Here is a 26,731-nt window from a genome sequence, read left to right on the forward strand (position 1 = left end):
GCCGTCCTGAGGACGTGGGCTGTCTGCAATGAGCGATATACATGTAAGAAATTGATATGTGACATAATGGACAACAGGCAGGCTATGGACTCAGAGATCTGCACTTAAATCCCAGCTCTACTAATTTCCAGCTGTGCGACCCTAGCCAAGTTAGCTCATCTCTCTGAGCTTTATTTTCCTTACATGTCAAATGGATAAAATGATCTTCACCTCATAAAGTTGACGTGAAGATGAAATTAAATAACACTAACAGAGTTCCTGGCACATCAACAAATATTGGTTATCTTCCTCCCTAAAGGTGTTGCTCCAGGAAGCAGAGGAGTTACAGAACAGAGGCAGACAAGGTCCCTTATTGGTAAGAGGAGAAATACAGAAACATGGAATGAAAGGCATGTCACAGACTCCATTTGTACAGGCAGCCTTTGCAGACGATCACAGCTCAAGGGCCCCCTACTTCAGGAAGACTTCGCTGACCGTTAGAGTCTGGGTTAAGGTCCTTCTCAGCTCCCACGGAATGCTGTTCACCTTTATCTTGGCACTCAGTATACAGGGTTCGAAGTCTGTCTCTTCAGATGTCTGTTTCTCTTTAGATAATAAGTAAGCCCCCTGTTCATTGCAGCTTTATTTGCCAAGACATGGAAACAACCAAAATGTCCATCGATAGATGAATGGATAAAGAAGTTGTGGTATATATACACAATGGAATACTATTCAGCGGTAAGAAAAGATGAAATAGTACCATTTGTGACAACATGGATGGGTCTTGAGAGTATAATACTAAGCGAAATAAGTCAGACAGAAAAAGCAGAGAACCATGTGATTTCACTGATATGTGGTATATAAACCAAAAACAACAAAAGAACAAGATAAACAAATGAGAAACAGAAACTCATAGACACAGACAATAGTTTAGTGGTTACCAGAGGGTAAGGGGGGTGGAGGGTGGTAGATGAGGGTAAAGGGGATCAAATATATGGTGATGGAAGGAGAACTGACTCTGGGTGGTGAACACACAATGGGATTTATAGATGATGTAATACAGAATTGTACACCTGAAATCTATGTAACTTTACTAACAATTGTCACCCCAATAAACTTTAATTAAATAAATAAAAAGAAAAAATAAAAAGAACAGAAGAAAAAAAAAAGTAAGCCCCCTGCTTATCACAGTATCTGGGGTAAGGTAGATGCTCAAAACTTTCTGCTGAGTGAAGGGATGGAAGAAAGAACAGATCTGTCCCAGTAACAGTGTGTTGGATAAGATTAAAATCACATTTATAGCATTTTCTTACCTTGACTGCATAGTTATTAAGTGGATCTTTTGCATATGAAGCTGTGTAGTAGACGGCATCTCCTGCCTCACAACACGGCTTGTCACTGGTGAGCCTGAAATCTGACCAGCTGTCCACCCCAAAACGGAGTTGGTCTTTCTGCCCAGCCATGAAGATGTCTTCACATTTAACAGCCAGTCTCTTCAAGGTGTCTGTATGAAGGCTTCGGATCTTCCCCACCACTTCTTCCTGACTCTCAAGTCCTCGATAAAGTGCTTGTCTCTGTGGCTTCTGGATGCCCTGGGCCTGTCTGCAGGAGGGGCCACGCCGACTGGACAGGGATTCCATGCTGTTAGAGCATCTGTCCTTAATACTGACAGTGGTTAAGCTACAGATGCTGTTTGCTGCTGAGGGGACGGGGCGCTCCTTGTGCAAAGGTCTCTCCAAGGAGTCGTAAGACTCAATGTCCAGTCCCTTGAGTTCATAACTGACAGAAGAGCCAGCACTGCTAGTATCCCAGTTGGGATCAATATCGTAGGTGGGATTAGCCATAACACAAAGACTAGTTCCTATGGATTTTTGGAGGTCTTTGGAGGTTGGCTCTGTATTGGCTCTTATGATCATTTTCTTTGGCAGTGGGGGTGGGGTAGGTTGGGAATCATTAGGTGCTTCTTGGTCTGTTTTCCCATCAAAGGTAATGGCATCATCCAAAGCTCCCTTAGGCTGCCGTGGATGCTTGGGAGGGATCATAGCTGCTCTAGATTGCCCTGGATTGTTTGAAAAGAAAGAAAGGAAAAAGAATAGGTAAGTAAAGTTTTCTTTATTGTTATGTAATTGAAACTTAAGCAGAAAGATGTGAGATGGCCATAAGAACGTGAGAAGTCAGTGCCTTAATTCCAAATTGTAGAAGGAAAAAAACCAATGAACAAACAGCTAACTATTGAAGGTAGAGCCCAATACTTAGTGGGAACAACAAATGTGAACAATTGCTCAGCATTTCTGTGACACAGGGACAGGGAGGTTGGCTGTTTTTAAACAGGAACCCAGATTCTCCACTCCTGACCCTGAGGGCTGTATTCACCCCTCTAGAATACCAAAGAGTGACAGACACTAAAACAACTGCATTGTGAGAGAGCAAACATAATAGCATTTGTGGATTAAAAAATATTTGGGAGCATTATCAACAATTAAAACTAGACCACCAGAAACAATGAGACCACTAGATAAGTGCTCAGAAGATACTATTCTGTTCTTTTAAATTTGTTCCAAAGTTACACTGTATTGTAACTTTGTTATTTTCAATCCAACACATATGAATATAATTTCATAAACCACGTTCTTTTATTTCATTACAGAGATGACTTCTGCCACTGCTTAAACTGGTCTGTGTATACGATTCCTGTGACTGTGGTCAGGAGACAGTGCATTTGAGTAGTCAACTGCTGTTCCAAACATCATTCACAAACTCGTACGTGATTCTGTTTTATTTGGAGGAGGGGGGCACATAAACTGTGATTTAAGAGATGCTACTTTTGAACATCTCTTATAAGCCCCAGTTATAGAGCCAGTTGTCTCTGCTTCCTTTGCAATACCTATGCCTAGAAGGTAAAACACATGTGTATGATCAATGACATCTTCAGGGCTTACGGTATATTGGGTAGAGGGCATTATTTTTTTAAAGACAGAGAAATACACCATGAAACTTTTAAGAAAGCTATTAAAATTAGTAATGTTATTGAGGCTTCTACTGAGTACCTCGGAGTTAGAGCACAGTGCTCTGTTACAGGTTGAATTATGTCCCTTCTCCCAAAATATGTTAAAGTCCTAACCCCTGATGATACCTGTGAATATGAGCTTATTTAGAAACAGGGTCCTTGTAGAGGTCATCAAGTTAATATGGAGTCATTAGGGTGGGCCCTAATCCAATATAACTGGTGTCCTTATAAGAGCAAAGCGACACATGAAGACACACAGGGAGAACACTATGACATGGCAGAGGCAGAGGCTGAAGTGAGGTAGCTGCCAGCCAACGATGCCAGGAGTGTGGTGGCCACCGGACTCTAGGGGGAGGCAGGAAGGGCTCCACCCAGCGTCCCAGAGCGAGCGTGATCTCAGACTCCCAGCCCCCAGAGCTGTAGGAGAACACATTCCTCTTATGTTCAGCCCTAGGAAATGAATACATGCTCCTACTGATGATCAGACAGCCTAGAAGGCACTGATGGTCCTGAGGATGACAATGAATAAAGAGGGTAGTTTGTTTTATTAAAAATATGTCCTCATAGCAATGCTAAGGGTAATCACCAATATATACGGTGACTATAATACCTATATATTCCAATTTCCACACAGACAACTCTGCTCAAGAATACCTACGAATCTATACAAACTATGGCAATATATACAGCAAATCCTGTTTCTCCATCAGTGGCATGTAGCAATTTTTCAAAAAGGATTAGAGCTATATTACACAAAAATATAAACAAAAAGATATGTATATAGATAGACAGCATGAGAATAAGAGAAAGAACATGAGAATGCTAAGCTCCAAGGGGGTCAGGACTTCTGTTTGATTCATTGTTGCATCCTTTATGTCAAGAACAGGGCCTGTATATAATAGATGCCCAATAAATATTTCTTGAATGACTAGAGGAATAAATACTTAGGCCTGAAAGATAAAAAGTAGTAAATTCGTACAGGTATCTATAATAAGAAAAGATATTGAATTAGTAATTTAAAAAATTCCCATAAAGAAAAGTCCAGGACATATGGCTTCATTGATGAATTCTACGAAAGATTTAAAGAAGTATTAAATCCAATCCTTCACAAACTCTTCCAAAAAAAACAGAAGTGAAGAGAAAACTTCCCAACTTGAAAAATGAGGCCAATGTCACCAACGTACCAAAAACCAGACAAAGACATTACAAGAAAACTAGAGATTAATATCCCTTATGAATATAGACACAAAAATCCTCAAGAAATGCTAGTAAACTGAATCCAGCAACATATAAAAAGGACTATATGCCATGACAAAGTTGTATTTATCCCAGAAATGCAAGATTGGTTTAACATCTGAATATCACTCAAGGTATTATACCATGTAAACAGAATAAAGGGGGAAAAAAACAAAATCCTCACATGACCACCTCAATAGGTGCAGAAAAAGCATTTGATAAAATTCAACATCTCTTCATGACAAAAACACTGAACAAACTGGGAAAAGAAGGGAACATCCTCAAACCTGATAAAGGGCACCTACAAAACACCAAGAGCTAATATTATACTTCATGGTAAAAAACTAGATGTTTCCTGCCTAAAATCAGGAGCAAGACAAGGATTTCCACTCACTTTTTTCTACATTGTCCTGGAGAACCTAGCAAGGAAATTAGAAAAGGGGAAAAAAAAAAAAAAGCAGAAAAGAAGAAAAACTATCTCTATTCACAGGTGATATAATTTTACATATAGGAAAGCTAAAGAATCCGCAAAAAAAACAAAAACAAAAACAAAAAAACCACACAAAAACCACATTAGAACTAATATACTAGTTCAGCAAGGTTGCAGGATATAAAATCAATATAAAAATCAATTGTACTTCCATACATTAGCAAGGAACAATAAAAAAAATTAAGAACACAATTCCATTTACAATAGCATCAAAAACAATGAAGTATTTAGGAATAAATTTAACAAAAGAAGTACAAGATTTACACACTGAAAACTATCAAACATTGCTAAAGAAAATTAAAGATTAAATAAATGGAAACATATGTTATGGATGAGAGAATATGTTAAGATGGAAATACTTCCAAATTAATCTACAGATTTAATGTAATCCCTATCAAAATCCCAGCTGGCTTTCTTGCAGAAATTACGGGATGATCCTAAAATTCGTATGAAAATACAAGGGATCTAGAGTGGCCCCCAAAAAATCTTAGAAAAAGAGAACAAAGTGGGAGAATGCCCATTTCCCGATTTCAAAACTATAGTAATCAAGATGGTGGGGTACTGGCATAAAAAAAATGGAAGCATAGATAAATGAAATAGAATAAAGAGCCCAGAAATAAACCCTTATATTTATGGTTAATCAATTTTGAAAAAAACACAAAGACAATTCATTGGAGAATAGTCTTTTCACCAAATAATGTTGGGACCGCTGGATATGCATATGCAAAAAAATGAAGTTGGATCCCTACTTCATACTATACACAAAAATTAATTCAAAATGTTCCATCAAAGATCTAAATGTAAGAGTTAAAATTATAAAACTCTTAGGAGAAAACATAGGAATAAGTCTTTTCGACCTTAGATTAGGCAATGGTTTCTTAGATATGACACCTAAAGTACAAGTGACAAAAGAAAAATTAAATAAATTGGAGTTCATAAAATTAAAAACTTTTGTTCTTCAAAGGACAATTTCAAGAAAGTGAAAGGACAACCACTGAATGAGAGAAAATATGTACAGATTACATATCTGGTAAGAGACTTGTATTCAGAATTTATAAATAACTCTTACAATAAAAAGATAATAACCCATTCAAAGTGGGCAAAGGATTTGCACAGACTTTTCTACAAAGCAGATATATACACAAATGGCCAGTAAGCACATGGTAAAAATGCTCATTACTCATTAGATAAATGCATGCCAAAACCATTATACAACCCCACTTCACATCCACTAAACTAGCTATAATCAAAACGATAAGCAAGTGTTGGTAAGGATATGGAGAAATTCAAACACTTATACATTGCTAGTGGGAATCTAAAACTTGTACACAAATGTTCATAGCAACATTATTCATAATAGCCAAAAAGTAGGAATAACCCAAATTTCCAACTGATGAATAGATAAACAAATTGTAGTATAGTCATACAGGGGAATATTATGTAGCCATTAAAAAAAAAAAGAAGAGAGGACTTCCGGAAAAATGGCGGCGTGAGGTGAGCCTCTGTAAAGCTCCCCTGGAATTTACAAAGACTCAAACAACAAAAACTCCACAAAGGACTCCCTACACAGCAGACAGGCAAGACGAAGAGGCCCACTACCGACTGAAATCACCTACAGGTGGGAGATTCCCGCGAGTGGAGGGAGGAGGGAAGGGAGAAGTGCGCGGAGACGGAACCACGCGGGCGCAGGACGCAGACCTCGCTCAGTGCGCCGAGCTCGCTGCTTCCCGGAACTACCGCAGCGGCGGGAGAGGGAAGAATTCGGACTGCTAGGGCTCTGCCAGCGCTCCACAGGGCTGAGGGGACAGCATATAATACGGCTGAACCCAACGCTCACGGCAGAGACCTCGGAGAAAAGACTGAGGGAAAAGGCTGAAAACGGTGGTTTAAGCCCGCACTGCTGAGCAGAGAACGGAGCCTTAGGCACTGAGACCAGCCGCCCCCTCCCTCCCCTCCCAGAGCTCGCCCCGCCCCCACCTGCCCGGTGCTAGAAGCGAAACAGTAGCAGTGTCCGATCAAAACAACAGAAAATTTGCTGTTTTGAGAACTGTGGACCGCAAACACAAATTCACAGCCCAACTAGTTCCAGCAAAGGGGAGAGAGCTGTGGAAGCAGGACCGGCTGTGGTGGTGGTCGCCGCCATTGCTCTGGGACACCTCTCACAACTCACCCCGCCCCTGACCCCACCTATCTGGGCAGATCCCTGCAGGAGTAAACAGAACTGCTGAAATATTCGGGCTCTGAATCAGGAGCTGGAAGAGCTTTGGAACATCAAAAGCTCTCTGCATACCCACCGGGACACTGCGCCCTGTGACCTAGACGAACTATTAACAAGGAGAAGCCCGTCTCCCAGGGAATCCCCCCATTGTGTGAGAAGTTGGAATAGTGCAGAGAAAACATAGCACTACCGTGTGGGAGAAGAAAAATAAGTTGCAGTTGGAGAAATAATAAAACATTCTACCAACAAGTACTGGCAAACAAAAGAAAGACCGCTTTCTATCAACCTGTTGCAGAAGTCACTACTGTAGATGTCTAGGAAGAGAAAGAGTAAACCAGTAATCGCCATGAATAACCAAGGCAACAAGATAGCTCAGAAAGAAAGTGAAAAATCTCCAGAGAAGGCACTTAAAGATACAGAAATATGTGACTTACATGACAGAGAATTCAAGATTGCAGTTCTAAAAAACTCAACGAGATACAAGAAAACACAGATAGGCACTTAAATGAACTCAGAAACTCAATCAAAGAACAGCATGAGCATTTTACGAAAGAGATTGAAATCTTAAAAAAGAACCAAATAGAATTTCTGGAGATTAAGAACTCAATAGAAGAAATTAAGAATGAAATAACCAGCTTAGGTAGTAGAGTTGACCAGATGGAGGAAAGAATCAGTGACATCGAAGATAAAAATCTGGAAATGACACAGATAGAAGAAGAAAGAGACTTGAGACTTAAAAGAAATGAAAGAACTCTACAAGAACTTTCTGACTCCATCAGAAAGAGCAATATAAGAATAATGGGCATACCAGAAGGAGAAGAGAGAAGGGAACAGAGAATACATTCAAACAAATTGTTAATGAGAACTTCCCAAATTTGTGGACAGAACTGGACCCTCGAATCCAAGAAGCAAATAGAACACCTAATTCCCTCAATCCCAACAGGCCTTCTCCAAGGCACATTGTATTGAAGCTGTCTAAAATCAACGACAAAGAAAGAATCCTCAAGGCAGCCAGGGAAAAGAAGACGGTAACTTACAAAGGAAAGCCCATTAGATTATCATCCGATCTTTCAGCAGAAACTCTACAAGCCAGGAGGGAGTAGAACCAAATATTCAAACTATTGAAAGAGAGAAATTATGAGACAAGAATAATATATCCAGCAAAGATATCCTTTAGATATGAAGGAGGAATAAAGACCTTTCCAGACATACAGAAGCTGAGGGAATTTTCTAATACACGACCTGCACTACAAGAAATACTAAAGGAGGCTATTTGACCACCATCAACAGGGACAATTTGTGGCAACCAAAACTCAAAAAGGGGGAGAGTAAAGGCCTGAACCGGAATACGGGAATGGAGAAAGTAAGCGTGCTGAAAAAAATGGAATACTCTAATTATCAAACTTTCTTTTACATAAACTTAAGGGTAACCACTCAAAAAAAATCCAGAACTGAAATATATACTGAAATAAAAGAACAAACAGAGGGAAACATCATAGAATACCACCACACAGAAATAATAGACAACAACAAAAAGGCAAAGAAACAATGGAGACACAGCCTTACCAGAAAAGTAAAGATAGAATGACAGGAAATCCTCACATATCAATAATCTCCCTAAAAGCAAATGGACTGAACTCACCAATAAAAGGCACAGAGTAGCAGATTGGATCAAAAAACTAAACCCAACCATATGCTGTCTCCAAGAGACACATCTCAGCTACAAGGACAAGCATAGACTCAAAGTGAAAGGGTGGAAATTGACACTCCAAGCAAATGGTACCCAGAGAAAATCAGGTGTAGCCATAATGATATCAGATGAAACAGACTTCAAGGTGAAAAAGATAACAAGAGACAAAGGTGGACATTTCATAATGGTGAAGGGGACTGTACAACAAGAAGACATAACAGTCATCAATATTTATGCCCCCAATCAGGGAGCACCGAAATACACCAAGCAACTACTAACAGAACTAAAGGGAGAAATTGACCAAAACACAATTATACTAGGGGACTTAAATACACCATTGACAGCTATGGATAGATCATCCAAACAGAAAATAAATAACGAAATAGTAGCCCTAAATGACACATTAGATGAAATGGACATAATTGACATTTATAGAGCACTTCATCCTAAAACATCAGACTACACATTCTTTCTAGTGTACATGGAACATTCTCAAGGATAGACCATATATTGGGACATAAAATCAGTCTCAACAAATTTAAGAAGATTGAAATCATACCATGCATATAATCTGATCACAAGGCTTTGAAATTGGATATCAACTGTAAAAAGAAAGCGGGGAAAACACAAATACATGGAGATTAAACAACATACTTTTAAAGAAGGACTGGGTCAAAGAAGAAGTTAGAGGAGAGATCAAAAGATACATAGAAACAAATGACAATGAAAATACATCCTACCAAAATTTTTGGGATGCAGCGAAAGCAGTTTTAAGAGGGAAATTTATCTCATTACAGGCCTATCTCAAGAAACAACAAAACTCCCAAATAAATAACCTCATGTTACACCTTAAAGAACTAGAAAAAGAAGAACAAGTAAAACTCAAGGTCAGCAGAAGAAAGGAAATAACAAAAATTAGAGCAGAACTAAATGAAATAGAGAACAAAAAGACAATAGAAAAAATTAATGTGACAAAGAGCTGGTTCTTTGAAAAGATTAACAAAATTGACAAACCCTTGGCTAGACTTACTAAGATAAAAAGAGAGAAGACACTGATTAACAAAATCAGAAACGTAAAAAAGGAAGTTATCACGGACACCACAGAAATACAAAGGATCATCCAAGAATACTATGAAGGACTATATGCCACCAAATTCAACAACCTAGAAGAAATGGACAAGTTCTTAGAAACATATAGCCTTCCAAGGCTGAACCATGAAGAACTGGAAAATCTAAACAGACCGATCACCAGTAACGAAATTGAATCAGTCATCCAAAACCTTCCCAAAAGCTAAAGTCCGGGACCAGATGGCTTCACTAGTGAAATCTACCAAACCTTCAAAAAGGATCTAATACCAATCCTGCACAAACTCTTCCAAAAAATTGAAGAAGAGACAGTACTCCCTAACTCATTCTATGAGGCCAACATTACCCTGATACCAAAACCTGGTAAGGACAGCACAAAAAAAGCAAACTACAGACCAATATCTCTGATGAATACCGATGCAAAAATCCTAAATAAAATTCTAGCAAATCGAATACAACAATGCATTAAAAAGATTATTCATCACGACCAAGTGGGGTTCATCCCCGGGGCACAAGGATGGTTCAACATACGCAAATCCATCAATGTGATACATCACATAAACAAAATAAAGGACAAAAATCATATGATTATATCTATTGATGCAGAAAAAGCATTTGACAAGATACAACATCCATTTATGATTAAAACACTTAATAAAATGGGTATAGAAGGAAAATACCTTAACATAATAAAGGCCATATATGACAAGCCCTCTGCTAATCTCATAATTAATGGAGAAAAACTGAAGCCCTTTGCTCTACGTTCAGGAACACGACAGGGCTGTCCCCTATCACCTCTGCTTTTCAACATAGTGTTGGAAGTCCTTGCCAGAGCAATCAGGCAAGAGAAAGAAATAAAAGGCATCCAAATTGGGAATGAAGAAGTTAAATTATCACTCTTTGCAGATGACATGATGCTATATATAGAAAACCCTAAAAACTCCACCAAAAAGCTATTAGAAACAATCAACGAATACAGTAAAGTTGCCGGCTACAAAATCAATGCACAAAAGTCCATTGCCTTCCTATATACTACCAATGAAATCTCAGAAAAAGAAATACAAAAAACAATTCCTTTTGCAATTGCAGCAAAAAGAATAAAATACCTAGGAATACACTTAACCAAGGATGTGAAAGACCTATATGCTGAAAACTATAAGACATTTTTGAAAGAAATTGAAGAAGACACAAAGAAATGGAAAGACATTCCGTGCTCATGGATTGGAAGAATCAACATAGTTAAAATGGCCATATTACCCAAAGCAATATACAGATTCAATGCAATCCCCATCAAAATCCCAAAGGCATATTTTAAAGAAATAGAACAAAAAATCATCAGATTTGTTTGGAACCACAAAAGACCCCGAATAGCCAAAGCAATCTTAAGGAAAAAGAACAATAATGGAGGTATCACACTTCCTGACTTAGGCTTGTATTACAGGGCTACAATAATCAAAACAGCATGGTATTGGCAGAAAAACAGACACATAGACCAATGGAATAGAATTGAGAACCCAGAAATAAAACCACATAAATATGGACAGATAATTTTTGACAAAGCTAAAAACATACAATGGAGCAAAGACAGCCTCTTCAATAAATGGTGCTGGGAGAATTGGATAGCCACATGCAAAAGAATGAAACTGGACTGCTATTTGTCACCATGTACCAAAGTTAATTCAAAATGGATCAAAGACTTAAGCATAAGACCTGAAACAATAAACTGCATAGAAGAAAACATAGGTACTAAACTTATGGACCTTGGGTTCAAAGAGCATTTTATGAACTTGACTCCAAAGGCAATGGAAGTAAAAGCTAAAATAAACAAATGGGACTATATGAAACTTAAAAGCTTCTGCACAGCAAAAGAAACCATTGACAAAATAAAGAGGCCACCAACTGAATGGGAGAAGATTTTTGCAAACAGTACCTCCGATAAGGGGCTAGTATCCAGAATATACAAGGAACTCATGCAACTCAACAACAACAAAAAAAACAACCCAATTGGAAAATGGGCAGAGGACTTGAAGAGACATTTCTCCAAAGAGGACATACAAATGGCAAATAGACATATGAAAAAATGCTCAACATCACTAATCATCAGAGAAATGCAAATCAAAACCACAATGAGATATCACCTCACCCCAGTCAGAATGGCTATCATCAATAAGACAAATAGTAACAAATGTTGGAGAGGCTGTGGAGAAAAAGGAACCCTCATACACTGTTGGTGGGAATGCAGACTGGTGCAGCCGTTATGGAAGGCAGTGTGGAGGTTCCTCAAAAAATTACGAATAGAATTGCCATATGACCCAGCAATCCCTCTCCTGGGTATCTACCCAAAAAATCTGAAAACATTTAGAGATAAAGACACGTCTGCTCCAATGTTCATTGCAGCTTTGTTTACTGTGGCCAAGACATGGAAACAACCAAAATGTCCTTCGATAGATGAAGGGATAAAGAAGTTGTGGTATATATACACAATGGAATACTATTAGGCAGTAAGAAAAGATGATATAGGAACATTTGTGACAACATGGATGGATCTTGAGAGAGTAATGCTGAGTGAAACAAGTCAGACAGAAAAAGCAGAGAACCATGTGATTTCACTGATATGTGGTATATAAACCAAAAACAACAAAAGAACAAGACAAACAAATGAGAAACAGAAACTCATAGACACAGACTGGTAACCACAGTTTAGTGGTTACCAGAGGGTAAGGGGGGTGGGGGGTGGGAGATGAGGGTAAGGGGATCAAATATATGGTGATGGAAGGAGAACTGACTCTGGATGATGAATACACAATGGGATTTATAGATGATGTATTACAGAATTGTACACCTGGAATCTATGTAACTTTACTAACAATTGTCACCCCAATAAATTTAATTTAAAAAAAAAAGAAGAAGAAGAGAAAAGGATCAAGTATATGAACAATAAAATGGCAATAACTACATCTATCAATAATTACTTTCAATGTAAATGGATTAAATGGATCAAAAGATAGGGGGGGCTGAATGGATAAGAAAATAAGACTTACATACACTGCCTACAAGAGACTCACTTTAGATCAAAAGATACACACAGACTGAGAGTAAACGGATGGAAAAAAAATATTTCATGAAAATGGAAACAAACAAAAAAGCTGAGGTAGCAATACTTACAGCAGAGAAAACAGACTTTAAAACAAAGGCTATAACAAGAGACAAAGAAGGACCCAGTAATCCCACTTCTGAGTATTTATCTGAAGAAACCCACAACACTTTTCTGAGGGGACGTGTGCATCCACATGTTCATTGCAGCATTGTTTACAATGGCCCAGATGTGGAGGCAGCCTGGGTGTCCGTTGATGGATGAATGGATAAAGAGGAGGTGGTACATATATACAATGGAATATTGGGTTCTTGCCACCTGCAGCAGCGTGGATGGACCTGGAGGGTATTGCTGAGTGGAGTCTGTCAGATGGAGAAAGACAGATGCAATTTGATCTCGCTTATATGTGGAATCTAAAGAAACAAACAGACAAACAAACAATCCTAAACAAACTCACAGATACAGAGAACAAAACTGATAGTTGCTAGATTGGAGGGGAGGGGGTTAAGGGAGTGGGTGAAAAAGATGAAGGGATTAAGATGTACAAATAGTTAAAAATAGTCATGGGGATGTAAAGTAAAGCACAGGGAATATAATCAATAATATGGTAATAACTATGTAAGGTACCAGGTGGGTACTAGACTTGTCAGGGGAATATCTTCTTAAATTATATAAATGTCTAACCACTATGTGGTACACCCGAAATTAATATATAATAATATTGAATGTCAACTGTAATTGAAAAATGTAAAAAGGTGAAGGGGAATAAGAGGTCCAAATTTCCAGGTATAAAACAAATAAGTCATGGGTCTGTAATGTACCACACAGGGAATATAGTCAATAATACTGTGATAGTGTGGTACGGTGTCAGATGGTTTCCGGGCTTATGGTGATCACTTCTTTAGTATATAAAGTTTGAATATCTATTGTGTACACATGAAACTATTGTAATACTGTATGTTAGCTATATTTTAATAAAAATCTTAAAACAAAAAAAGAAATGAAGTTCTGATGTATGCTACAACCAATATGAACCTTGAAAACATTATGCTAAGTGAGCGAAGCCAGTCACAACAGACCAATGTCATATGATTCCACTTATGAAATGTCCAGAGATATATAAATTCAGAGACAGAAGGTACATTAGTGGTTGCCAGGGGCTGAGGGAAGGGGAAAAAATGGAGAGCAACTGCTAGTGGGTTTTGGTTTAGGGTGATGAAATGTTCTGGAATTAGACGCTGGTGATGGTTGTAAAATTCTGTGAATATATGACAACTCATTAAACCGCACACTGTAAAAGGGTGAATTTTATGGTATGTAAATTATATTAATAAAGCAAACCAACAATCTATTCTTAGAAACCACCATAAACTCAGTTTTCAGTCACATCTTCCCAACCTCTGTGCCCTTGAAGCCTTAGCGTTTACTAAATTCTTCCTGTAGGTAAGGCTTCCCTCCCAGAGCTACCCTAGCCCTGCTTTACCTCAGCTAATGTGAGAAGTCAGAACCATAGTTTATTTACAAGACGACAGAGACACGCTTTGTAACCAAAGTCCATTTTCCAGTTGCTGACCCAGATCTTTGAGAGACGAAGTGAAATGAAGACAGTGAGAAGCAGAGAACCTCACAGCATCTCACCACGCCTGCCGACTACAGTGATCGTCTCCTGTCTCCACCGTCTCCAGCTCGTCTCTCTCCCTGCACTACCCACTAGAGAGATTTTTTAAAAACACTAAAGCCTATCATAGCACTCCTCTACTTAAAAAATTCTGCTCTTGATCATTTGAACTTGATCTGAAGATAGAATTTTCTTTGCTCAAGCACAGAGAACAAGCCTTTCCTGACCTCACCCTGGTGGTACCTATTTTTCTTATATCTCAAGTCGGAGCTACCAGGTAGCCTGCAGTTTCTGCAGCTCTTCTGGCTACTTCATGCCATGTCTATGCTCATGTTGACTCTCTTCCAGGAATGGTTTCCCTCTCTCATCTTTACACCCTGGTTCCAAGGAGTGTTTCCTACTCCACTCCCCAAAACTGACCTCTCCTTCCTTGGAACCTCAGATACATCCTGTGAACACCAAACACCTGTCCCTGTCTGAGTTCCCTATAGGTTTGCTCCCTGAGGGCAGGGAGTGCCTCTCATTTGTCTACTCTGGACACCAAGCAGAGTCTGGCTGAGAAGGGAATGGAGAGAGGGAGGGAGGGAAGGGATGAAGGAAAAGAGGAAGGGAGGAAAAAACTAGAAGCATGAACCTATTCTTGCTCCTTTCAATGTGGACCTCAGAAGGGCCTTTATGGGGTGAGAAATTTTCTACCCATTTCTCTAATTTAGAACAAACAAAAATAATCATGGATGTGGAAGGAACGGAGGATTCCGAAGTGCTTTTTTCCCCATTACCTCAGAACTGGCAAGTGAGACAAGGTCAAGGTCTGTCCCCACAGCAGCTCTTTAATGCTTATCAGAGAAGGTGGAAGAGGGCTGATCCTGCCGCTTTCCACCACCTGGAGAATGAAGTCCAGACTCCTCAGCAATTGGTTAAGGCTCTCAGCCTTATTTACCACTACTTCTCATCAAACTCTCCCACTCAAATCACCCACTCCCTGTTCTTGTAATATGCTCCATGTTTCTATGTTTACATCTCTGTCTTAGCACTGGTGTCCTGGGCTAAGCCCAGCTGAAACGGCCCATCTCCCTACTCTCTACTCCCCACCTCCAAGCTGGGAGTATCACTTCTTCCTTTGTGTTCTTAGAACTTTTTGCTTCACTATAGCATTTTTAACCTTTTATATAATGACACTTTTTTTCTTTTTTTAATATTCTCTCAGAACCTGGCATGGTGTGAGACACAGCGGCACACAGTAAGTGGCTGCTGGACTGAAGCACAGAGAGCAGAGCTGCTAATCATTCCAAAATGAAAATGGACAGCCAAGGCAGCAAGGAAATGAAAACAACTAACGGTGGCTTCCTTCCCAAATGGCAGGATCCGATCTCCGGGGAGCTGAGGGGAGTTCCTCACGGGAATCAGAAACATCTGCATTCCATACGACACCAGAGTGTTCCAGTCCGTACAAGTAGGTCTAGCCATTCTCCCAAATTGAAAAGTGTTTTGTGTTCTTATTTTTATTTTTCCAAGAAAAACAAGTTCTCCTAATTGAATTCCAATCATCTGGGTCATTGTTTTAAAAGCTTGGTATCTTAGCGCTTTTTAGTTTAAACTTTGAATCCTGCATACCCCGGTCAGGACTCTGGGATCAGACGCTGAGCTTGGCTTTCAGCAGGCCTGATATAACATCACACACTCTACATTCTTGTGGCACACCAGCTCTCTAAAAAGAAAATAAATAAATAAAAAATAGACTGTGTTCTAAATCTTACCTTGCTATAGACAAAAAAAGGTTTTTGGGACAAATACGTTTGACTAAAGCACTCTCAAACCTTACTTTCCCCTCTTCCTGAGCCTCCATACTCTTATCTCTTTACTTTCTTCCTGCTTGAAAAAGTCTTCAGACTTATAAATAAGGCCCTATATCATGTCCTGAAATGCAAATGAGGACAACTGGATTAAAAGTGAATAATGAATCTACTTTGAATAAGACAAAGGAGTGTTAAAATGCCTCAGCAGGGAAATGATTGTTATGAAGCTCTTAAAACTTAAAAGACTGGTACAATACATACTATGAAAATAAGAAAAACATTATTTATAAAGATCAACATTTTAAAGATGAAAAACTCAAAATAATAACTATGTTATTATAGAGATCTACTGAGAGGCACTAGCACTGAAGATACGTTAGGGACAAATCACAGCCAAGGTTTGCTTTAAGACCTGACAGTCGTCACCAGGGTGCCAGGGAGTAACGGCACATCAGGATGACCCATTGGGACAGGAGCAGTGTGCTAATGAGCACAGTCCGCAAGACAGGACGGCCATGGGCCCACCTCAGTGTCACCGCCTGAGTCATCGCGTAGGGAGCGCCCAGAATGATCTTTTGAAAATCCTAATCATGTCCCTTTTCGAGTGACTCTCAGCTCCTATTAGGTAAAAGACAAACTCATTGTGATATATGCATACCATTTATGGCCTAGCCTTGCTTTTCCCCTCTCTCTCATTTCCCCCACTCTGCCCTCTCTCACTCTGCACTTAAACTACCCTGAATTAATTACTTGTGTTAATTGAACATTCACTGCTCTGTTAAGCTCCAACCCTCTGGTAAACCCCTCCAGACAGAGGCTTTCATTAAACCCTTAAATATCTGTACCGAAGCGACTATCACGTGGGCCCCAAAGAGTGCAGCCCTACGTCTGTCTTTCCCAAGCCTGGGAGTCCCCGCTATTTCCAGCGCCCAGCCTGGGGCCCGGGCCATGGCTGGTGTTCAAAAACGTTTGCTGAATGAAAGTGTGGAAACCAAAATAAATGGAACATGTCTTTCTATTTAAAATGCAATTTCAATCTTCATCCCTGTTTTTTACCCCAGGGCTCATGACAAGTACTATAGATGAGAACGGCAAGGGAGAGGACAAAAAAAGAGGCGATCATCTCAAAACTGGGAAAAACGCACTAGAGTTTATGAATGTAAATGCCTCTCACCACGGCTGTGCACCAGCCCCTCATGGGGAATCGAGTGCTCACTGCATCACCCCCTGGCGATCACCAGCAGCTTCGGAGAAGGGGCTCCCTGTGCCGGGTCCCACCAACGTGCAATATAAGCACCAACTGGCAAACCACAGGGGACACCAACTTCATGCCAAATGATACAACAAAACTGACTTCCAAAGACCACTTTGGACTTAATCTCAAAGATAGACCACTATAAAGAATGTCAGTGGGGTAGCAGCTGACAGACTCCATTTTTGTAAGACCTCATGAGTGAAAACCTCTCCAAGAACAAAATATTTATTTGGGGGTAAGTTATTTGTGTAATTTCAAGACTGTACTCTGCCAACTAATTCCACCATATGGGAAACTATTTTTAAATGTGAATGCAGCTAACTTAAAAGATGAAGACACAGTCTATAATTTCTTTTTAAATAGAAATAATTTCCATTTTAGGAAGTACAACAAATGTTCACACAAATGTTTAAAGCTGTCAATCTCGGTTTTCTAGACATCCAGATAATCTAAAAATGTGCCAGTTCTTTAATCTTTGGTTTGAACCATTCATTTTACATTGTATGGGATAATGTCTGACCCACAGAAGTTCCTCAGTAATTATTTGTTGAGTAAATGAACAAATGGCATGTATTCTTCAGAATATTTTTTTTAAAGCTGCCATTTATGAAGACATTACTCCATAATCACAACATGAAGGCCACCAATGTAATGACGTTCTTTGAAGCACACCCACTCCTTAGAATTTAGCCCTGACGATCAGTAGACTGCCAAAGGAAGTTCTGGAGACTGAAGACCGCTGCCGTCTTCTTTCAGTGTTTGAAGGGTACAACCTTACGGAGATGCCCCAGGCACATAAGACAAGACATGTGGGCAGTTTCTGTGGGGACCTACTGTACAAAGGAGCTTAGGCACGGCATATGTAGTTCCATAATTAGGAAACGCCTGGAATAAGCCTTATTAGGAAAAAAAGTCAACTGATTAATGGTACACATAAACTGGGGCTTGAAATTTTCCTACTTGAACTTTGCTGAGAGCTCGATTTCCCTAATCTGGGAATCTTATAAAGTCAGATGCAAAAATCATTTTTGGCTCATCCATTCAAACTTCTTTTTAGCACCTACTGTGTGTTTTTAAAAAGGTGCTAGGTTAGCAGGCACGCAGAAAGAGGAGCAAGCCAAAATCTGAGTAAAGTGAGACTTGGTAGCTCTTTCTAAAAAGCAATGTATAAAGCAGTCAGTTACAAAGTGGGTGACGGGGAGTTAAGGTCACCAACTCACTGCCAAAAGAGAAGTCACTACAGCTCCTGATTTTAGTAGGCTGTTGAAGTAGTCAGGTGTGCCACATAAAAAAGCAGTGACATTGCTTCTAGATATTTTGAGATAGACACAAGAAGCATGGGGAAAATGTTGAAGGTCTGATTTTAAAAAATGTTCAATCACTTCTTTGAGAAATCATTTTGGGGGGCAGATATCCTGCTCAATTCAGTGTGGGATATTACAGATCAGAGTTTGTTCAGTGATCTCAGATCACCATGAACGAGAGTGAAACCATCATTCTGCAAAGGACAAGTTTCTTAGGAGCTGTCAAGTTGCATAAAGACCAGTATGATTTTTGTGCCCCCAGAACACAGTACAAATCCCACACATAACCAATTCTTTAAATCTGTGCTGTCCAATAGAATGTTCTGGATGATAAAAATGTTCTGTATCTGATGTCCAAAACAGTAGCTATTAGCCCCAAGTAGCTACTGAGCACTTGAAATGTTGCGAACGGGCTTAAGGAACTTAATTTTTATGGCTAGTGGTTATCGACCACGTTGGATCGTGCTGCTCTGGAATCTAATAATCCAGTTATAAACAAACTGCTTTTTATTGATGTTAAGAACAAGAAAAAAGGCATCTGAATTAACCCTGGAGAGTGATATTAAGGTGAAAAGGAAAATGTATCTGCATAAGTCGGTAGCTTTTAGTGGGAAGGGATGGATCCCAACAGCTCTTGTACCAAGTGGAGTCATGAGACCGCCTCAAGGGAGAGGTCTAATGGCGGTGGCCAAGGCACATTCCAGCTGAGGTTTGTTTGCTTTTTCAGTTAACTTAATAGTTTTCAGTATGATTGAAAAAATGTGAGAATTTTACAAACAAATCCAAACCATGTCCCTTTGTTTTGCTGTAATTAGCAGATCTTGGGGACTGGATCTGTCAGTTGCGCGGCTATTACTTGTCGTGTCTCTGGGCCCTGGTAGGCGTCCTGAGGTCCTGTATCCTATATTGCGTTTCACACTCTCAGTCAGTAGTTGTGCAGGAAGCCCACAACTTTTTGGACTTATATTTTCTTGTACTGCTTATTCAACGTTTCTAATAAACATTTTAAATTATTTCCACTTTATTCTACATTTTATGGCTAGCACATAAAATACATTTAAAGGAGAAAGCAACAGTATATTTTTTGGGACAAATAAAGGAACTTCACAGTTATTAAGCACTCTGTACCAAGTACTTCTTTCACCATCAGCCCTACAAAGAAGGAAACTGAAGCTCAGGAACAGTGAACAGCTGACCCACAATTGTGCAGGTGGGCAGTGACACCGCTGTCATATGGACTAAATTTTTTTCATCTCTTAAACCTATGTTTTTTTCCTACTACATTACACAGCTTCCTAAAGCCCACTTTACAGAAATAACTTCCACAGTACAAATGACAGTAAACCTTAACTTTCCTCCCTCAATTTCTCCCACTGGTCCAACAATCCTTTGCCTCATTAAAGAAAAAAAAGTTTGTAAAACTGGTGGAGTCAACCGTATCTGTTACCCACTTATAGTAAATCCTTTCCAGTGAAGCAACTAACCACGTGTCATACCCTATGGAGTCAAGTACAGCCCTTAAGCACTTAAGGAAAACAAGGCAACATTGTCTGAGCATCACATACTTGTAAAGCATAGCAATAAGCGCAGAGAAAGCTATTTTTCTGACGGGGTACCTATAATGTAGTATCTTTGTACTCTGAGTAATCGTAATCTTTTTTTTTTTTTTTTTAAGTCTTAAATTTTGTGTCTCATCTTAAGTAGATGACTTAGGAAAAAAGAGAGAGACCGCTGTAGTCCTTCAGTATTTTGCAAGAATTGAGCGGCTACAATCATTATAGTCTAGTGGTTAAGACTGACTGGGTTCAGTCAGTCAGCCCAATTTTGGTTCAGTTCCTACTGGTTCTGTGACTTTGGGCAAGGCACTCTGACTCACTTCCCTCATCTGAAAAATGGGGATAATAATTCCTAAGGTTGTTGTGAGGATTAAATGAGTTAAAATACAAAAGGCACTGGAATATCCATGGAAGTAATGCTCTATTTTTTCGAACAATCTACACAACTGAGAAGACAATAAGAAAATAATTAACTTTAACTGATGTTGGCTAATGGATGTCTTTAAGGAAGAGATGCCATAAGATACCATGCAATCAGCAAAAATTAGTATATATTTTATTAGTATATATCACGAAGACACCATGAAAGAAATTTTGGTGCAGTGAGAAGGTCTAAAATATAATTCCTGCTATATTATGCTGTCTGAGGACATACAGTAAATAAACAATAAATGTTTCATCTAATACTATGCCTCATAAAATGTAAAAGAATAGGAAAAGTTCAATAAGCTGCTTGACTATAAAATCGATTCTAACTGGAGAATGGTATACAAGATGGTTGTTTGGGTAAACTGTAATATGCTCTCCCCCACCCACAAATCATATAAGGCTTCTAGAACTTAGAATGGAAGTCTTTTCCTTACAGAATATATTTTCAACTGAGTGGGTTGTTATGAATGAGTTTCTCAAAAGGAAATACTGTAGGCATTTCTCCTACAGTGTCATCTCAATCTTTTGACCTTCCTAAGGACTGCTTTCTTTCCAAGTACACTAGCTGATCTTAGAATGATTTTTCCTTACAATAACCTAATAGAAGAAAAAGACAAAGAAGAAAGGAGAATGCTTTGACACTAGACACTACTGGTTTCCCGACAGGTGTACGGGCTGGTCAGGAGTCCCCAAGAATCCTGCTAGTGCTATCCAGTTCCTGCTGCTTCTCTCTCCTGACTGCATGGAAGAAGCACGGAGAAGTCCCTTTGAGCCCCAAGCTTTACTTTTCAGAAGAAAGGTAACTGTGAGACATTCAAGGGAAGGAGACAGATCGGAAGTCACTGGGCACTCAAGTTATAAGAGTAAACATGATTAGAAAGTGCAAGGACCAAAAAAAAAAAAAAAAAAAAGAAAGAAAATGCAAGGACCTTTGCACTGGCAGGCACCTTAGAGGTAACCTACTTCAACCCTTTTTGCAGTGCAGGATTCTCCTTCAGAGAATTTCTGAGAGCCAGCCCTTCAGCCTCTGCCCAAACACCTCCAATAACTGGTACTTACTTCCAGGAGTCCTCCAGCCACAAGCCAGAAATCTGGGCTAAAAGCTTCACACCATTCATATTCAATTAGCTACTAAGTTTTATGTATTTTACCTCGTAGTATCTCTTAAATCTGTCCACTGTTCCCCCTCCTACTATCTTAGTTGAGACCTCTCACTTTCATCCCTTTATGTGGTCCTGCAGTACTATCCAACTATATCAGGTTTCCTACTAACAAACGCTTCACCTCTAATCTATCTTTGCATAGAAGACTGCAAAGTGAATATTCTAAAATACAAACCTCGGCACTTCCAGTCTAGATGGTGAAGTAGGTTAAGTGCTGTGCTTGCCTCCTCCCCCGACCACCTCAAAATACAATTAAATTATAGAACCACCACCCTGGACAACCATCTGAAGTCTAGTTGAACAGAACTCCTATAACTAACGATATAAAGAAGAGATCACATTGAGTCTCGTGGGAAGGGCGGAGGGGCTAAAGAGGCTGGTCTCACACCCATGTGTGGTGAAGAACCATGAGGGTTATCTCGGCCGCAGAGGTGCCCTCTGAGGAGCGAGGGGTCCCAGCCCCACACTGGACTCCTCACAACATCTGGCTGTGAAAATCAGCATGGACTGCATCAGAATGAGACGGAGGGCTGCTGTAGACTCAGGCTTCCTCTTCCAGGGCCTGAGCATAGACTCATTCATTCACAAACACTCTCCCTAAACTCCAGTGAAGGGACACCAAGCAGCTTGAAAAGCATCAGGGACATAGAGGAGGAACTGAATTGGCTGGCTTCGGGGTGAGGGTTGGAGTATGGCATAACTAGGTCCTATATAGAAGTGTTGGCAGGTGCCACTGTTCCTTTGTTGAACCCTCCTCCACTAGCCTGCAGGTGGAGGCAGGCCCCAAATCTGAGTCTCCATCATATGGCTGACACAGCTTGCACGACTCTGGTGATTCCCAGAGAATCCGCTCTACCCAACTCATACACAGGCTAGAACCTCTCTCAGTGACTGTTTCTCACAAGCAGTGGGTCTCAAACCACACTGTGGAATTCCCTAAAATTTCTCAAAGGTACACAAACTCCAAACAAGCTTTGGCTGTCTGCAGCGAGCCCCCCTACCTCTGTATCCCGAAAGCCACCCCTAGCCCAGTACAAGTGGCAGCTAGCCTCGGTTTGCAACTTAGCCTCTCTGAGGTGACTCCAAGCCAGGCAACCATACGCAGATCACTTTGTAGCTCCTATCTGGTGGCATCGGGCCACACACCGACAGCAGATGACCTTGGCCTGCACAGGAGCCCCTCCCAAGAGGACCTGGAACCAACGCACCAGGTGGCCAGCTCAGACCACACCAGAGCACCACCCAATTAGCTCCACAAATGACACACCCAAAGGGCAGATTGGGCAGGCACCAGAGCCCTGCTAAAGCAAATCCCATTCCATGGGGTCAGCCCCTGCACAACAGCCTAAATGCTGTAGTCACAGCAAGTCCTAACAGCCAGTCAGCCTGAGGGTCAATTCCACCCCCTGGCAACCAAGGCTCAACTACAACAGGAGGGCACACACAACCCACACAGGGATACCCCTGGAGCACTCAGCTCAGTGACGGGGGAGAATTGTGCCACTGGACCCCACAGCACACCTATTACATAAGGCCACTCTGCCAAGACCAGGAGATATAATTAATACATAGATACAAACACAGAGAGTCAGCCAAAACAAAGGACAAAGAAACATGTCTCAAATGAAAGACCAGGGCAAAAACTCCAGAAAAATAAATAAATGAAATGGAAACAATCTACCAGAGGAAGAGTTCAAAACACTGGTTATAAAAATCCTCAATGAAATCAGGAGTAGAGTAGATGAACTCAGTGAGAAATTCAAAAGAGATAGAAAACATAAAAATGGAGATAGAAAACAAAAAAAGGACCAGTCAAAAATGAAGACTACAATTAAAATGAAGAATACATTAGAGGGAATCAACAGATTAGATGAAGCAGATGACTATATCACCAATTTGGAAGACAAGGTAGAGAAAACACCCAACCAGAACAGCAAAAAGAAAAAAGAATTCAAAAAATTGAGGATAGTTTAAGGGGCCTCCAGGCCAATACCAAGCGTACCAACATTCACATCATAGGGTTACCAGAAGGAGAAGAGAAAGAGCAAGGAATTGAAAACCCATTTGAAGAAATAATGACGGTAAACTTCCCTAATTTGGTGAAGGAAATAGATATACAAGCCCAGGAAGCACAGAGAGTACCAAACATGATGAACCCAGATAGGCCAGCACCAAGACACATCATAATTAAAATGCCAAAGGTTAAAGACAAAGAGAGAATCTTAAAAGCAGCAAGAGAAAAGTTAGTTAGTTACCTACAAGGGAACTAACATAAGACTGTCAGCTGATTTTTCAACAGAAACTTTGGGATTGAGAAGGGATTGGCCAGAAGGGATTGGCAGGAAATATTTAAAGTGATGAAAAGCAATGACATACAACCAAGATTACTGTACCCACTAAGTCTATCACTTAGAATCAAAGGACAGATAAAGAGCTTCCCAGAAAAGAAAAAGCTAAAGGAGTTCATCAGCACCAAACCAGTATTACAATAAATGTTGAAGGGAGAGGAGGAGGAGTTGGAGGACGAGAAGGAGAAGGAGAAAGAGAGGGAGAAAAGGGAGAAAAAGGAAGAAGAGGGGGAGGGTGAGGAGGGTGAGGAGGAAGAGGAGGAGGAGAAGAAAAAGAGGAAGAAGAAGAAGGAGAAGGAGAAGGAGAAGGAGGAGAAAAAAAGAGAGTAATGAAATGGCAATAACTACATATCTATTAACAATTACAAATACTCCAATCAAAAGATGTTAGAGTGTTGAATGGATAAGAAAACAAGACCCTTATGAAAGACCCACTTCAGATCTAAAGACAAACACAGACTGAAAGTAAAGAGAGAAAAAGTTATTTCATGCAAATAGAAATATAAACAGCTTGGGTAGCAATATGTATATCAGAAAAAATAGACTTTAAAAGAAAGCCTATAATGAGACAAAGGAGGACATTTCATAATGATAAAGGGATCAATTCAACAAGTGGACATAACCCTTGTAAAAATTTATGTACCCAACATAGGGGCACCTAAATATTAAAAAAATAAATAAAAAAAAATTCTGACAGGCATAAAAGGAAAGATCAACAGTAATACAGTTAATAGTAGGGGACTTATATTTGGGGACTTTGACACCCCGTTGAAATAAGTGGATATATCATTCAGATGGAAAATCAACAGGAAACAGCTGCCTAAAATGACCAGATGGATTTGATATTTTTAGAACATTCCAGCATAAAGCAGCAGCATATGAGTATACACTCCTTACAAGTGCAAATGGACATTTTCCAGAATAGACCACATGTAAGGCCACAAAACAAGTTCAATAAATTTAAGAAGACTCAAATCATATCAAGCATGTTCTCCAACCATGATGGTATAAAACTAGAAATCGGTTACAAGAAGAAAACTGAAAAAAACACACAAACACATGGAGGCTAGATAACATGTTACTAAACAATTAACGGGTTAACAATAAGATCAAGGAAGAAATCAAAAGATACCTTGAGACAAATGAAAATGAAAACACAACAACCCTAAATCTATGGGACATAGTGAACGCAGTTTTAAGAGGGAAATTCATAGGAATACAGGCCTATCTCAAGGAATAAGAAAAACTTCAAAATTAACCTAATGGAGCTAGAAAAAGAAGCTATACCTAAAGGAGCTTGAAAAAGTAGAACAAACTAAGCCCAAAGAGAGTAGAAGGAAGAAAACAATAAAGATCAGAGTCGAAATAAGTAAAATAGAATCTAAAAACACAAAAGATCAATGAAACCAAAAGCTGGTTCACCTAAAAGATAAACAGAATTGGTAAACTTTTAACCAGACTAATCAAGGAAAAAGAAGAAGATTCAAGTAAACAAAATCAGAAATGAAAGAGGAGATGTGACAGAAATACAAAGGATTATAAAAAAATTACTATGAGCAATTATGTGCCAACAAATTGGACAATTTGGAAGAAATGAATAAATTCCTAGAAACATATAATCTTCAAAGACTGAGTCAAGAAAAAACAGAAAATCTGAACAGACTGGTAGCTACTGAGAAAATTGAATCAGAAATGAAAAAACTCCCAACAAGCAAAAAGTCCTGGACTGATGGCTTCACAAGTGAATTTTATTGAACGTTCAAAGAAGAATTAACATCTATTTTTCCCAAACTACTCCAAACATTTCAAGGGGAGAAAAGACTCTCAAGCTCATTTTACAAGGCCAGCATTATCCTGATTCCAAAACAAGAAAAAGACATTACCAAAAAAAAAAAAAAAAAAATTACACACCAATATCTTTATGAAAATTGAAGCAAAAATTTAAAAAAAATTAGCAAACTGAATTCAGCAATACATTAAAAAGATCATACACCACGATCAAGTGGGATTTATTCCTGGGACTCAAGGTTGGTTCAATATCTGCAAATCAATTAACATGATACACCACAAAAACAAAATGGGATAAAAATCACATGATCCTATCAACAGATACAGAAAAGGCATTTGAGAAATTCCAGCATCGATTTATGATAAAAACTGTTAGCAAAATGGGGATAGAGGGAACGTACCTCAACATAATAAAGGCCCTATATGACAAACCCAGAGCTAACATCATATTAAAAAAGCTAAAAAAGTATTTTTAAAAGGGTTTTCCTAACATCAAGAAGACAGGATGCCCACTCTCACCACTTTTATTCAACACAGTATTAGAAGTCCTGCCCCCAGCAATCAGACAGGAAAAGGAAATAAAAAACATCCAAATTGGAAAGAAGTAAAACTGCCACTATTTGCAGATGACATGATACTATATATAGAAACCCTAAAGAGACCACCAAAAAAAA

At 39.4% G+C, this 26,731-nt stretch overlaps 1 protein-coding gene across 15 annotated transcripts in view; it reads right to left on the reverse strand.

Moving 5' to 3' along the window:
• Window positions 1–26,731, reverse strand: part of PEAK1 (pseudopodium enriched atypical kinase 1) — a 346,674-nt gene that overhangs the window by 32,762 nt on the left and 287,181 nt on the right. For all 15 annotated transcript variants that reach the window (XM_074328311.2, XM_074328312.2, XM_074328317.2 and 12 more), the window contains one exon: window positions 1,293–2,038. In XM_074328311.2, the coding sequence (XP_074184412.1) occupies window positions 1,293–2,038 (746 nt within the window). The remainder of the gene's footprint in view (window positions 1–1,292; window positions 2,039–26,731) is intronic.

Source organism: Rhinolophus sinicus, chromosome 3, assembly GCF_057876585.1.
Source record: "Rhinolophus sinicus isolate RSI-liver-muscle chromosome 3, RSI-T2T, whole genome shotgun sequence".
NCBI lineage: Eukaryota > Metazoa > Chordata > Mammalia > Chiroptera > Rhinolophidae > Rhinolophus > Rhinolophus sinicus.